Source organism: Onychostruthus taczanowskii, unplaced genomic scaffold (assembly GCF_017590055.1).
Source record: "Onychostruthus taczanowskii isolate IOZ18803 unplaced genomic scaffold, ASM1759005v1 scaffold1, whole genome shotgun sequence".
Lineage (NCBI taxonomy): Eukaryota > Metazoa > Chordata > Aves > Passeriformes > Passeridae > Onychostruthus > Onychostruthus taczanowskii.
The window spans coordinates 16,772,202-16,789,034 of NW_024496525.1; the positions used below are offsets into that span (position 1 = coordinate 16,772,202).

Genomic DNA, 16,833 nt, shown 5'->3' on the forward strand with positions numbered 1-16,833 from the left:
TTTTTTGCCATGAAAATTTAGTCATGGCTTCTGATTCTTGTAAATATCCTGTTTATCTGTAGATATCTTGAGATAGTACAAAAAAACCCAAGTGCTTCTATACTATCTTTAACTTCAGTAGTTTCTAACTAGAGAAAGAGACAACACTACAATGAGTATATATTAGAAGGTACTTAGTCCTTGGTTCTCTTCCTTTTTTTCCTTTTCCCATTGGGCAGTGTAATGACAAAAGCATTATTCTCTCATAACTAAGGCATAGTATGACTCCTCACCATAACAGTTTAAGAGCTCTTTCATCACATTTTCCTGTTCTGTCTAGAAGAGGGTTATTCATAGCCTCATATTATAAAAGGAAGCATTTTCATAAAATTAAGACAATAACAAATGGAAGAAAAAAAATTCCAGAGCTTTCTTGGATTTAAACTGCTAGCATAGAATGTACATCTTGGGAAATCACAAAACACAAAAAAGTTGCACTTTTTTGCAACTGCGTCATGCAGGCACAACTAATCAACTACAGGTTTTTCCAGTGCTAGAGAACTTAAATATAAAGAAACTTCACTTCCTCTACAAAGGAAGATGCTGTACCAGTACAGTTAAATATGCCTGTGTACATTTATTTCTTTAAAGTACGTAAATATATAAATGTAGATTGTAGGAGAGAAACGCTCAAGCTCTTGTCATTTTACAAGTTCTGCCCATGTAGTTGCCAGTAATATTTATGTGAACTTTGTAAGCACTGGAAATCCAAACATAGAAAGAATATGGTGCTATGTCATTACAATGAAAAAATATACATTCAAGGGATCTGAAATGGTTCTAGCTCATTGTTCAAACAAGAGGGAAAATTAAGTAACAACCAAAAAATTTTTAAGAGAACAAATGACTGAATGTATCTTGCAAAAGTCCATAGTTAAAAGTCACTGACAGGGTGGATAATATTCAATATGTCTTCTAGCATGATTACCAGTTACTCCCCAAATCAGCTGCTCAAGGAACCGTCTGTAAGGGTCACTTAGACAGAGCTGTGCTCGAGGAATGTAAAAGACCTTCTCACAGAATCATAGAATTGTCTGAGTTGGAAGGGATCCAGGAATCAAGTTCTACTCCTAAGTGAATGGCCCATACGGGGATCGAACCTGTGACCTTGGCATCACTGGCACTACACTCTAACGGGAAGATGCACCAAGCCAAAAATCTAAACAAAATTAAATATTTTATATTTTATAATATTCAAGATGCAAAATTGCATCTTGAAGAGAACCAAGGCCACTCCAAGTCTGCTTTGGTCCACCAGCCTTCTAGAAACCCAAAGCATCCCTTCTGTATCTCTCTGACAAGAAATTATACAAAAAAACCATCACACATCCCTTCTTGCCCTGGCATTCTTTTTCTTTTGCTCTCTCTGGTAGACTGTCCACTTGTTTCCTCATCTGAAAAACTTATCCCATCTACTACTGCCTCTCTCAATTCCCCTATGATGGTCTCACCACTTGCTCCCTGCACATAGAGAGAGCCATTTCACTTCCTTCTGGTTCACTCCTGAAGTGTGTAAGTAACTATTTAGGCACGTGGAGTTGTCTTTATTTCATATTATTAAACCTCCCCTCAAAACCTCACAGACAAGGAAAGAATTCTTTAATAGGTAAATAGAGATTATTGTTCTATCTTGAGCTGAAGGTGCACATGGTTTATTTTGTGGGTATTAAAAATTCTAGGTTGTTACAGCTCACAAGTTACTCAAGAAACTGAGGGAAGTTTTGGTAAAACCAGTGAAATGGCACAGGTAACATGTAACTGGAAGCAGGCCATACTGTCAAATGGAAATTATGATTTTAGGTTATTTCAGTCTAAAAAAAGCACCACCTATTCATTTAAAAAACAGAGTAGATGCCAGAATGTATAATCAAAATTAAAGAAAAGCTTGAGAGACCTGTAGCAGTCCGATTTGATGATGTAGAAATTTAGTTTCTATAAAAGAAGGGATAGAATTATTTCAAAATTAAGAAAATAATATAGGTTATAGATCTTCCAAAAATCTACACTGATTTGAAATAGGGTTATCATCAAGCAGTTCTGGTGTTTGATCACAAATAACACAGTATCACATGAGGAGATGATGAAGCCACACTTACACAGCTCCTTTTATCCCAAAAGATCTTGATACTCTTTATAAAATATACATGTGGTACACCTATGAATAACAATAAAAAAAAGAAAAGCACATAGGAACAGAAATCACTTTGACCAGCCCTGCAAATCAGAGCATCTGTTTAACAGTGTACATCAGTGAAGGATTTAAATTGCAATAGTATATCTAGCAGGAATTATTAGCCCATGTGCCCTTATTAATTCCTAACAGATTGTACATAGAAGGAAAAAGAAGGGTAAATTACAGAGCACTGGATCACATCCACATCCAAATTACTATAAAGTCCTCATTATAAAAAAATTGGATCTGTACATAAATATCCAAAGTATTTCAGTGCTGAAATCCAAGTGATAAAACCAGAGTATAAGCTGGAATATGCACAAAAACCCTGTGAAAAATTGTGCCAAAGGCCACTGATAATTGAAGGAAATCTAATCCCAGAGAAAAGCCTTGACATTTGGATGAAATAAAGACATTAAGCTGAGTTGGTCAGGGATTATTTTTGCTTGGTTCTTTTTCTTCAAAATGAAAAATAAAACCCCATTTCTCAAGAAACTATCAGCTTCAATATATTTTCATACACTTCTTTCAGATGACAATGGATGTTGTTGTCTATATTTTCAAACAAAACCTTCTGTTTTTCTAGTTCAAAATTACTTAAAAGGCATTGAAAAGAAAGAAAGGGAAAAAAGGAAGTGAAAACTTCCAAAATCCAAAATTAATTGCACAAAGTTTCATTGGCCATAACTCATTGTTTTTCTAGGTCTTCTGAGAGTTCAACTGTTCATTCCAACACAGAATATTTTGGTATCCTGATAATTTTCCCAGGACAGGAAGACTATTTTCTGCTTTAAAACTGTTACGAGTCTAACCAGAGCAGTTCGCATCAAGCACCATGAACTTAACATGGCCTGATGCAAACCAAGTGAACTATGGTCCCTTGGAATGGCAACATTGTATAAGGACAATGAACTCTTCCTTAACCAATGTTTTTCAGAAACAAGCTCCACCTCTGCCCATTCAAACAAAAAAGACCAAAAATCAAAGAGGAATTAATGATATAAAGGAAGTAGCTCTTGCAAAATAACAGATGGAATGAGATCGGAAACACATGTAGTAAGTTGAACTTTTTTAATAAGACCAAAATGACAGAATTGGAACAAAGGAACAGAATGGATAAACATGCACACAAATCAGCAGAACAGTTGCTAACTAGAAATGGGTCTGTAATACAGATTCCAAACCTCTATTTACATCCCAAATTATTTTTTAGATTTGGGCCTTCAGATTAATGATTTTGTTTAGAATTTTTCAGAAAAAGTAGCAAAATTTAAAATCTCCATCCTGACTACACAAAAATTTCCTCCACAGTTTCTAAGGTGACTTATTTGCCTCATATTTTAAATGCTGATGTTCAGGATCACACATGAGACCAAAAGTCCGTCCATATGAAGATTCTGATCTAAAGATGAACTATGTGAAGAGGTATTACAGTAGAGCAATATGGACTGCAGCCTTCCTGCCAAAGGTGAGAAACAGCTTTAATAAAAAAACCAGGGATGTGTGATAGGTTGATCATGAAAACAATCTATACCTAATGATTTATTCTCCTGATAAATCAAAGTAAAATCTTTCAAAATAATTTCTCCTGTGTCTCCTTTATGCATTTATTTTGAAATTGCATTCTCATCCCAATGTGAGACTGCATTGTGAAGGCACAACTATATTGAAAAATAGAAAAGACTGTTTCAATATTAAGAAAATAATCAAATGGAACTGTAATTATTTGAGTTAACTAGAGAAGTATTAAAAAACTGCCTACTGAATATATGTTTAAAATGTTAGGACAAAGGTTACCCTGATGATTCTACTAATAAAATAATAAACTAGACTTTCTCCAAGTCTTTTATATGGTACTGAGCATAACATTCACCTCTCTTTGAATACATTGTGAGGAAGTAAAAAACCTCTAAACACTCCAGTGGTATGAACTCATCTGTCTCCACTGAAGCCAACATATATCTGGAGGACAATTTGGTATTATTGTGATGTGAAAGAAACCATCTCTCTTTCAGATATTTGTCTCAAAATGTATAGTGATGGCAAATTACACCTAAAATGGAACAGAGAAGTAAATGATTCACCTAATTTCCATAACATTTTTCCTGTTCACAGGAATTTCAGACACATTTTCTATTCAGATGTTATGCATTTGAAAGTTTCTGTCTGATGTGTTGTTATTTTTTAATCTATTATTTGAAAACACTTAGTCATAAATGTCTTCATTTGTGTTTTCTATTAAAGTTTGTAGATAACTGTTAAAAAAAATTACTCAGTAGGTTTCCATTTCCTAACTACATAATACCAAGTCACATCCAAAATTATTATTTCCACACAAAAACTATGTTTTACAGTCTGCATGAATACTTGCAAAGGAAATTTTGAAATTGTTTTCAAGAACAGTAGAGTCACTAAAATTCAGCTGTAAAAATACTGGTGATAATCAAAGAAAAAGAAAAAGCACATATAAAGGGAATCAAGTCATAAACTGAGGGAAATATTAGCTAAAATTTTATTTTTACTTGTAGTTCTAATTTTCCAATACGACCATTGGTTGCATGCATTTTTTCAGGTGTTAAAATGTAATAGCAAGGAAAATTCTATGTTAGTGCATTTAATTCAAAGTTATGGAGCTCCTGAAAACACAATTTTTATGCCAGCAACCCAGTATTGGGGAAATGAATAAAAGAAACAGGTTGTTTTTTTTTGGTTTTTTTTTTTTTTTTTTTTTCCTGAGAATTCAGATTACCTCAGACCATAACCTGGAACTGACAGAGAGACCAGAGCAAGATCCTCCAGTTACCAGCTAGGCTTGCTTGGCTGCTTCCTCAAATACAATTAGCTTTCCCTTGCCTTTATACAGCTCCCTATAATTCTCCCTTTCTCTCACCAACCACACACCTGTCAGCTTCTGCATAAATACCAATTATCCAACAATAAAACATAATTAAGTTCTGAATTTTGTACATTTGATTGAGCCAAAACATGTAAACTCTACCTGGAGAAGCACTTTACTACTTTCAAATTTAAAGTAATACATATGGCAACGTCTTGTCCTATATATCATAATCTATATGTCATTTTGTCATCCTTTGGAAGTCTCATGGATGAAAACAACATTACAGCCTGCATTATGCTTCAGACACAAAAAAGGTACAAAGTAAGCAAACCCAATTCTTTATCCTAAGATGAGACACTTTTCTTCCCCATCAATTTATAGAAAAGAAATTTCATCTAGAGCTCTTAATTAAAAAATAGACCTTCTATGTCTTGACTGTACCGAAAAACTCTTGCTGCTGCTGTCACTTCTCAAACATGGACACACAAAAAATCTTACCAGACTCTGTATTTAGGAGGACAAGAACAGAGGTTCAGTACTTTATTTAATGGCTAACTTAATCATAATGGTAACTGACGTATAAAATAGCTATTAGAAACTGTTCAACAACAACAACCACAACAAAAAAAAAAAAAAAAAAAATCAGCACATCATTTTTTAATATCTCATCAGAAAGTATTCCAATATATCTTGCAAATGAGAAGATAGCTTCATTTCAAAGAATAAGTGGGATTCATAAAGCTAAAACAATGGATCATAGTTATCTTAATCTATCCAGCTATCAGGAACTTCTTAGAGTAGTGATCTTTGGTGTTCTAGCAAAGAAAAAAATAAAATTATTTTCAGATGTACACTTAGGAAAAAAACACTTCATTAAGCATTTGGATTCTCTATGGTTTATAATCATGTACTTATATACTGTTCCTCCCTTGATGTGAGCAGATAAACAAATCTAGCATTGTTACTGTAGAATAATAGAAAATTGCTAAACACAGAAAAGATATTGCAAAATGTCATAAAAGAGCCAAACCATTTTCCAGGGTTTCAAAATAATCTTTGACAGAAACTTTATTTTCTCCAATTTTTTATTAAAAACATGCACATACACAAAATATCAATGAAGCACTAAGCCACCAGTCCACTAGATGTGAGCCTCTGACATCTTCCCTAAACTCCCTCAGAACAGTAATTCAGATCAATGAGATTACAATAATCTGAAATGGCCACAGGACTCTTTTAACTGAACACACTTCTAGAGAAAAAGGTAGGAAACTCACAACACCATAAAAATTAACAAATGGTGCTTTCATACATCCTTTCACCTAACCAATAGGCAGAAAACCTTAAACCAATCACCAAAACTGTAATAGCTGGGAATGATTCAGAAGCGGTGGATTATCAATACCACGTTGGGAAAGATTAAGCACACAACAGTACTTACAAGCACTGCAAGAAAGGAATAAAGTAAATAAAAAACTATTAGAAAACATTCTATGTTGAAAGTTCAGAATTAAAACCAATGTTTCATTTGAACTTTCAAGGCCATCAAAGAATTAATCTGCTATAGTAAATTGGGACCATTACAAAATAAAAGGAAGAAGCATGATGTTAGGAACATAGAACAAAATGATGGATGAGATCAAAGGATATTCTATTCTTGGTTTTGTCATTTGCTTTCAAAATGTAAGTATTTTGAACTACTACCATCTGCTGAGATCTGCAGAAATGTTACTGCAAAATCTGTGTAATATCTCTGAATACATCTGCATCAACAAACTACAAAAACTATCACTTGGTGCTGCCCACTTCTGCAAAGAGCTGCAGTTAACTCAGTGGAAGAGTTAACTCAATGGACGTTTCTTCAAATGAAGAAATTTGTTTAATGGATTTTTTATTTGATTCAGTCCCTCAGTTTTACTTTGATTGACAATCTGATTTCTTCTGCACAGCTACTGTTCTTTCCTTCCCACTTCTTTCTTCTAAAAATTCCACTGTTTATGGGCTTACATTTCAGATTTAAGGGTTTCCTAATTTTTACTTTTTATTGTGTTTTTAAGGATTGTTACAGCTTGACAAACATCCCCACACACTCTTTAATTCTTTACATTTCAGGATCTCAGATCTGAAAAGCCTTTTCACTATGAAAAGTGTGTAAAACTCAGTAAAATCTCAAAGAGACATGGGGAAATCTGTCCTTGTGTTCAGAGAGTCCACTGTGTGGTTCCTATCAGAAAACTGAAAGTATGTCTGCTGACTGCCAGTACAGATGTGCAATTAATGTATTTTCTGACACATGATACGTGGCTTACACTAAATTATGAATGATCTACATTTTTACTTCAAAAGAACATGACTTCTAGTTCAGTACGAAGAGAAAAATGAGGAGAAGTAAAATCAAAGCTTGAAAGCTAGAGGTGAGTTAAAGAACAAACCGCCAAAATGAAGTCACTAAAGCACATCCTTTGGGGACCACTTGACAAATTTTTATTTTAAATTTGGTCTTGTACTTGTTTTGCTTGTACCCTGTTGCTTCTGAGTCTTTAATTTCAATCTCATCAAAGTCTTGTTTTAATGGCATTGTTTCAGTGGTACTTGGAGGGGCAGAGAGGACCCTGAGAACCATCACGTGCATTGTCTCTACATGAATCAACACATCCACATTATGAAGGGATGTGGAAGGAATGCCTGAGCAACCTCCAAGCCTCAAGGAGGACCTACAGCACCTCAGCAGCATTTGATGCAGCTGAAGCCTCAATAACTGTCTCCTGGCACCGGGCAATGACCACAGACAGATTACTTCTTTCTGCAAAATGCAACCTGTAGAAAAATATGCATCTCAAGGTCCTAGGCAAATCACAAAATGTGATTTAAATAGAAGTCAAAAATGCATCCAAAAAAAGCTCACACGTTGGCTAACTGAAACTAGAATATGAAGTCATAATTGACGAATTCAAGCATATTCCAGAGACCACAGCTGTCCTCATCATTTGTTTGGGGCTGATTAGTCTCCTAGTGAAGCTTTTCTACCTCCATGTCTGTGACCTAGATAGCGCTCCAGGAACAGTATATATGGTAATTATTGGCACTGGGTAACACATATGGCATGAATAGATTTGTCCTTCTACTAGTATCCTTCTCCATTCTGGTTTGCTTTTCATGTACAGTAACACTAACTTGTGCATTTATATAAAAACTGAAATGCATAGAAAGTAAAAGGATATTGCAGAAACTAGAAACACAGCTATTCTTTTTTTCCATTTCAGTAACCAACCTTAAGAAAAACCAAATTAACTTGAGCAAATTTTCAAGGTCATTTAATCATTTATATTCACATAAGAACAAGTATTCAGAAAAAAAAGTAAAGAGAGATAAAAAGATTTTAAAAATATAAAATAATTAAGTTATTTAGCTTATAAAGACAATATGGAACATCTTCTCTTATAACTTTTATTGAAAATCCGTGAAAATTATTTTGGAGGCAATATGGTATTTCCCAATTACATATAAAAGCATTACAGCAGATATTGCATATACTAAGTGAATTTAACTTTAGCCATCTTCATGTCATAGCATTGTGTTACAAGAATAAAAATATGTGTCATAAGCGGATTTAACACCTTTAGATGACCTCTAATGAGAAATGTGCTATGCAGCTCAAATTCCATCTGTCAAATGCTGTAAATACAGGTAAGCAAATATAAATGTCATTAGAGGCACAAGTTACCTTACTGGGAGAAGTTCTAGGATTTTATTTTTTGACAGCTTGTAATTTGGATATCTTCCAGTGTCAACAAAACCTGTTCAAGCATGATCTTACCTTGTTTTCACTACATCAAGGGGATGCATCAGGCAAATTTCTACAAGACCTATAAAAGAATAAAAAAGGCCTAATAAACATTTGTACAAATAGTAATTTAATTTTCATTGACTCCAACAGTTTTTGAAATTTGAAAAGCAAAGTAAAAACCTACACATATCATTGATGACACAGTACTTTTATGACTCATATATTAAACATGTGCTTCTGCAGTGTGAATAAACCATTGGGCTTTTCAACAGTGAACAGAACTAGTTGTTCACTGGAGTCTGCTAAGTGAGGACTTTACCTACACAATCAATTTAATCTTAGTTTTTGCTCAGTTTTCTAACTTAAAAACAGTGGGAACATTTGACTGGCATCATAAATAAATACAACAAGTCTTGCTGAGAGTAGCAAAGTAAGGGAGTTCGGGTTGGTACTTGCTTCTTTGTCATACAAGAATCATTCCTAAGGACACCGCAGGACTGCACTGGTGGCTCAGATGCATTTGATGTCAGGATAACAGCTGATTCCTGAGCATCTGAGCTGCAGCCTCACTGCCTCTTTGTCCTACCCTGCCCTGTGCTGATGCTGATGCGTGGTCCTGGCTTTTCCCCTTTGAGTGTGAGTCTCAAGGGGTCAATGCCAAGGTAAGAGAGATCTGGAAGGTCCCAAATTCACCTGTCAACAACACCTTCAAAGTTGGCTCTATTATTTTTTCCACCCACCTGACATCTGATGAAACGTCCATACATAACCCAGGGAGAATGTTCTAGTTAAATTTCCAGGTTTGCCTACTCTCCTTTCCATTTGGCATAGCAGCCTCATTCCAAAGAGCAAACAAGCAGTAAAAAGTTATATTTATCAGGACCACTGTAAAAGTGTATTTTAGAAATCTGTCCATCTGCAGACACAATAAAAACTACTACACAAATCTTACAGGACTTTGAAATGCCAAGAAAATACCTGCATATATTCCTAGATAATAATTACAAGGTCTTTGAAATTTCTGTGCCCTGGTTTTTAGCAATCTTAAATGTCCGCTTTTTACCTAATGTAATAAATTGAGTGCTACATCATGAAGAAACAGGTTATGAAGACTATACTTATTACAACGTTTGAATGCATTTATTTACTTTATTTATGATTATTGTAAAAATAATTACAATGCTTTCATAATAAAGAATGTGTCTTTTGATGAGTCAGAGCTAAATTTCCAAAAATCTTGATTCAGGAAAGCATTCTACTTCAAGTTAAAATATCTGCAAATTCCTTTCTTTAGGTATAGCATACAGTCCCACTGAAACTAAGCACTGCTAATGTTCCACTAGATGCTCTTCTATTTCAGATGTCACTGGTTTAAGTTCCACATCCTGTCCTCTTCCTTTAATGACACACACCACATCTGAGCTTAGGTGTTACTAAAGCTAACAGTCTCTAACACAGTTTGTTACATGCTAGGCAACTCAACTACTTTCTTTGTCTAAGAAAAGTATTGAAATTAACTCGAGGAGAAAATCGCATTTTGAAATACCGCACTCAAAAACTATTGAACTAATGGAATTTGCATTTTGGTCCTATTCTTTGACAGACTTGATGGAGGAAAGCTCTTGGTGAGCTTCATGCAGGAACCAGGCTTGGCCTGAGTGGCACACATTGCAGTATGTAATCAGTTTCAGAAACCTGAGCCTCTTTTCGTTATTGAATATAATCTAAGGAAGGCATAAAGTTTCATATTTTGATTATTTTAGAACTAATAACTTAGGTGTTTCAGGTAGAACAGGAAAATTGGGGATGTGGCTTAAAGTTTATATCAGAGAGCATTACATTTCAAAATATTATCTACTTTCTATTTCAACTTTATGCAAACCTTCTGAGTAAAACAGATACCTACTAGGTAAGCCTTTTAAATTGAACCAGAGCATTAGCAGAGGGAGGATTCTCATTATAGTCAAAGGAGATGTAGCCAATAAATGCAATAAATTTTTTCGCTCAACATATATTAAATACCTATATTTAAAAATAATAATTTTTCTGGTCAATACACCTCACATATTGAATACATATATTACTGATAACTGTTACATATTTATCCTAAGGAATAATAAACTATTTATACAACAAGAAAGAACAGCAAAAGTTTTTGCACATGAACACAAGTAACTTTTTTTGGAGGTAGTAACTGAAGGAGGGTGTAAATTGTAATGCTAAAATTACAATTAAATGTATTTAACAGAAATTTACATTAAAAAACGTGAAAATGTTAAAATGTTTAAACTGAGTTCGTAACATAAAATATTCGCTGTGAGTTCTAATTTAACAGAAAAAAATTCATTATTTTCTATCATTACGCTGTAATGTGTAAAGACTGAAAAACATAAAATTTTCCACACACCCCTGACCCATAGTTTCCTGCAACTGAGTTTGAAGGGCAGCATCAGGTTAATATTTATGATCATTGTTTTGCTGTATTTTCTTTTCACTCCATACAGCATTGGAGTTTTTTTCAATTTTGGATAAAAGGAAGACAACATAGGTGATATCAGCCAAAGAATATTAATATTAGTAGTAATGAGATTCATTAAAAAGAATGCAATTTTTTTCAATGAAAGCAAAAGCTGTCATCATTATTACTTTGCAGGCATATTTATTGCTGTAATTATTGTCCAAGAATTGCTTCTATTTTACTAAAATAAGATCATATATCACATTTCACATAAGGGAACTGTCCCAAAATCTATAAACTTCTCCAACAGCTGCCAACAGGTGCTTTGTGAGTGGAGCTGCAACTGAGTATTTCAATGCTGGCAGGGGGCATAGTCTATGAATTTTTCCCTTTCCAAATACCCTCCTTTTCTAAGCTCTCTTTTTCCAACCTTCTCCCCCTGTCCCCATTTTTGATCTTCTATTCCCTCTAATTTTGGCAGATAGAGCCCACAGTAGGGGGCCAAGCATGGGGCCAAGGGCTGTTCACCCTATTCTGTTTTTGCAGCATTAATGACCATTTTGGGAGAAAACTGTAGAGTGCCAGAATTTGGCTCTATTTTCTTGGTCCTCATAGGATAATTTTTAATTCAGGCATTTTTCCAGCAACTGAATCAGATGAATTCCAAGGTCCTTGGCAACAGCTCTGTTTTGATAAGTTCAGGATTCTATTGGTTATCTGCCTTTCTCAGTCTTTCCTTTGTCTCATCACATAATTACACACCAGGTTTTAAACAATGTACAGTTACTTGATTTCACCAGACCAAATTCTTCAAAAGATGCAGGGATTATGACACAGCTCTCTGAAGAGCACCAAAGGACTGCACACTGTGCAAGACACTAATGGAACAGCTACAAACACAAGCTACATTTTTCCATCTACTATAGTAGTCATGCAAATCATTACAACATCCTACTTGATAGCCTGCCCAGAAAGTGTGGTGGCCCTACTAAATTACAAGCACTCTGAGATGTGCTCAATAAAATAAAATATATTGCCCTTTCTTTAGCTAATGTTCATCAGCTTTGTGACAAATTCAATTAGCACTATGAAAATCTAATTTACTAAACATCTCTATTAGGATGCAATATATCTTAACTTGTCACTCTGTAAAGACTACTGTTTACAAACTTTATTTCCATGATAAAGTAGTTAAAATAGTTACAGATATATTGTCCAAAAAGTACTCTAATAGTCCCATTGGGTCTCCTTGGTGAAGTCACATGCAAACTAACCCAGAGTGATATATGATGGCCTAATTATGTTTAAAACAACTCTGATCCAACTAGCTGAACAAGAGCCCAAAGGAAATATAGGAAAGAACAATTACTGGGTCAGTCCAACATTTGTTGTCTTCTGGGTGGGAAAACATTCCCTGTGAAAACCAAATACTGACCATAAAACAAGACATAATCAAAATCTGGGTGTTGAAGAAATAACCAGCTGTCATCATTGACATGCTCTGAGCATACACAAGTGGAATATCAACAACCAAGAAGGGAGTCCAGAATGCTATTATGTAAAACATTCTGCTCAGTAACTGAGCCCATGGAGGGAATAAAATGACAGAAAATGCTGACCCCCAAAATGACCCTGCTCAGTAAATCATTTTCCCTTTCCCAACTAATATCTTCTGTCTTTAAATTGTTTCCCATTATGGGTTACATTACATTTCCCCCTACAAGATTCACACTTAAAATTTCAAACTGGCAATTTCACATACATCTCTTCAACGCAAACATTTTGGTGACTGGTGGCTATTTTGAGCTCCTTTGTTCTTTGTTGCTCTATTCCATCATTCACAGAAGTCTTGTATCAATAATCATACATGGCTTGAGAATATTTTGACACTGTTTAAAGTGTGTTGTAATAATCCATCTGGCAAGATGTGAAAGCTTGAGATTTCAGCAGCACAGGCTTATAGCTCTCCTTGTATCTGCAAGGGTTTCCATACTTCATCTATTCACTGCATAAGGAGAAAAAGAATGAAATCTAGCTAACAGTTCTTGCAAAATAACACAGATAAAACCAAACCATTTGGGCTTTGGAATGCCTTAGGAGAGGACTTCTATTTTTATCTCCGGCATTTCATTGATCCTTAAAATCTATGAACTGAAAAGTGTGAAGTGTCTGTGATGGACACTGATTTCTTTCAAAACAAACCTGAGCAGCTCACCCTCTATGTGTTTTCTGCGTCATACACGAACACAGATTCAACACAGAATCAAGAGATGTAGAGCAGGATCCATGTGTTAGTTCAGACAACCCCCTACAGTGTAGAAGCCATTATGCACCCTCCTCCCCTTGTGTTACTCATTTCCCTGGAATAACACAGTCACTGGAGAAACACAACAGACAGGAGACTAGTCAGAGAAAATGTGGCAATAAACACATCAGGCACTGTATACTGTATAGCTGGAACAGTTGATATTTATTTTGGCTTTTACATAGATATAGTTACAATGTACAAAATGATCATAAATATTTTATGTGTACTATACATTTCCTTCTGAGAATACAAGTCTGACAGAAAGAATCTTGTGTTGATCTTTGCATCCCAATCAAAACAATGACAAATTCCTCTTAAATATGCTTTTCTCTTGGCTAAAACACTCCATTTGATGGGATGGAGCACAGACTGTCTTCTTGATTGTAACAGCACTAATTCATAAACAATCAATGCCTGGAAAAAAGCATCCCTGTGGTAAATTCTGCACAGGTGAATTAATTTCTATCAGCTGGCTATCTGACTTAATCTTCACAGACACATAAAGATTTTACCTGTTGTGTAAGGGTACATCTTCCTCAGAAAAGTCCACAAAATGCTAGGTTCACTGGGCAGCCAAGGCTCACTCCCTTCCTAGGGAAGCAGTAATGCGCTGTGCCCTTCTCAGCTGTAGTACACATCAACGAGGCTCCAAGGAAAACTATACAAGAGCGTGCACAGACTGTGCTGAGAAAGATCTACCTGTTAGCCTTTACTTAAGAAAGTGACACTTATTTTAACTCTTGCTCAGGATTCTATTTAGTGATGTGCTATGGGATTAACTAATGGTACCTTGGAGGTCCTCACAAACATTGGTAAGGAGCCAAATCAGTGCTTTCCTTAGAAAATGTGGAGAAATGGAAAGTTACTCCAAAAAGTACTCCATAATGGCAGTGCTGTATTCATGAGTAATTCTTCCTCAGAGACCTAGTTTACACAGAGAAAATACACTAGAAAACATGTTAATTAAACAAGTTGTTGAACATGATTTTCCCCTTGGTGAAGACAAGGATGCCTGTGTTTAAAAATGTGTTGGCTGATCACAGGAGGATTCCAGGAGGAGCTGTTGGTTTACTGTCACATTTTAGAAGAAGTCTGCAGGAGGAGGCGGATCATACTCAGCTTCTTCTTAGGTAACAGTGTTCCTTAAAAGATGCAACGTGTCAGTGCAGCACTGCTATCTGGAATTGCTATCCTCAAAAGCAGGGTTGAGAACAGTGATTACCTGGCTTTCAAAAAGAGAAAACCAAACCACCCTGGACTTCAGAAGCAGATGGAAATTTTTGTTGTTTGGTTGATACTATTTGTGCTGAAAAAGGTCAGTGTTCTCGCAGCTCTCTCCATGAAAGCAATTCAGCTTCTGTTCAAATAATAATGGGGCTTTTGTTATATGGTATAGCAAACAAACATTTTAATCTCCAAGGTTTCAAGTAAAGATTCCGCAAAGGCAGGAGAATCACATCCTAGATGTATGGAAGACAGGAGCTGGAAATGAGTGTTTCAGGCAGCATTTTGTCTGGACCAGCTGTTGCTCAGCCATAACCCCCTTCAGCCTTTAAGTCCCAATACACAGACATAGCTAGAAACATGCTGCTGCTCACTGCTCACATCAGAAAGTTCAAACTGCTCATCTTTGGTGCTCACAATTCTTAGCTAGTATCTGCTGCATTTCACTGCTGCCTGCCCAGCTAAAGAGAACATTATTACCAGATGAGAAACTGTTCAGTTCTGTTGCAAATATAAAACAAATGTAATTGTAGTCTATTATTTTTGCTGAGCTTGAAAATTGGGTTACAGCAATTAAGTAAATAAAGACAGAAAATGGTACACATCTTCTTAAATAGTCTTGCTCTGAATAAAAGATACTCAAACCTAAGTTGTGATCTGTACCTGGGCACACATGCACAAAGCTTTGTGTATTTGGAAAGGCAAATTCCACCTTGAGATAATACATGTGTATACAAGTACTGAGAGGTTATTATAGTAATGATAAAACAATATTTGAAATTCAACATTCGTCAATAAGTAACATATTAAGAAAGTATTAGTCTTACCTCAGGGACTTTGTTGGAAAAATGAAAAAAAAAATAAAGCTCCCTGAGATTATTCTTATATTTTAGTTCCTTTGTTCTGTCTTATTTTTATTGGATGTTTAGATTGCTGACAAATGGTCCTATCAAGCAATTGTAATTCCCTTTACAGTAGTTCTACCCTAGTATAGACATTTTTTCAGCCAAGGTGAGACGTGTTGATTCAGTGAGTGGGATAGTTGTAAATATGCTCATCAAAACCATGATGAGCAACTGTCTACCTACCTTACATTTAGCAGAATTCTGCAATATTTTGTCAATGTATTTCTTGCCTATGGGGTAAAAAATATCTAGCTTTTATGTTCAAAGTATGTCTGTAAACTGCCCTAAATTTAGCACAAATTTATTCATTGTTTGATTTCTACAACATTCAAGGCACAACCAGTCAAATCAGGAAATTATGCTCATGCTGCCAGCAATAATCACATCTTTATACCTACTCCTGCCTAGAATACAGTTCTATGAATCTCTTAACACGCTTCACTTAAACTGTTTAATGCTAATTTATGTTTTCTAAGTACTCAGTAAAAACAAAGGCCATCTTCCAGTTTAATTTGATTTTTTATTTGCTGCATACTTTAACATGAAAAAATTAAGTCCTTGTTTCACAGACTTACCAACTTGATGAACCTCATGCCCATGGCTTGTCTGATATGTATATATGTGCCATTAGAGAAATCTATGTTGATTTGGAGGACTGACTTAATTTTAAATTATACATAGTTAAATATATTTATAATGAGTCTAGAAGGAATTGTCAAATCAACCAGCAAAAATCAGTGGTTCATAACAAAGCATCTTCTACTAGAGCTACATGTTTTTGGAAGAAAGGCTCTTCCAGACTCCAATAGCATGTACTACTTTCACAGGGATGCAGTTCCAATTGCACTACTCACACAGAGCCTTTCTGAGGCAAAATGCTACGTAGAAATGTTCTTTGTATGGTAACACCCACAAAATTTGCATTTATGACATAGTCAAAAATACAGTTTTAGAATTCTAGACTTTTGACACATTTACCTTATTTTAAATACCAAAGCTGTTCCAGTGAGGCTAAATAGCATGGAGGGTTTGATTATGCTGTCAAACAAGGTGACATTTAGGTACTGGCACAAAATATAAGGGAGCAAAACACAGCATAC

The 16,833-nt window shown here is 35.2% G+C and overlaps 1 protein-coding gene across 3 annotated transcripts in view; it reads right to left on the reverse strand.

The window, feature by feature from the left end:
* Positions 1-16,833, reverse strand: part of SLC25A21 (solute carrier family 25 member 21) — a 236,764-nt gene that overhangs the window by 93,283 nt on the left and 126,648 nt on the right. For all 3 annotated transcript variants that reach the window (XM_041401086.1, XM_041401079.1, XM_041401095.1), the window contains one exon: positions 8,869-8,917. In XM_041401086.1, coding sequence (XP_041257020.1) covers positions 8,869-8,917 — 49 coding nt within the window. The remainder of the gene's footprint in view (positions 1-8,868; positions 8,918-16,833) is intronic.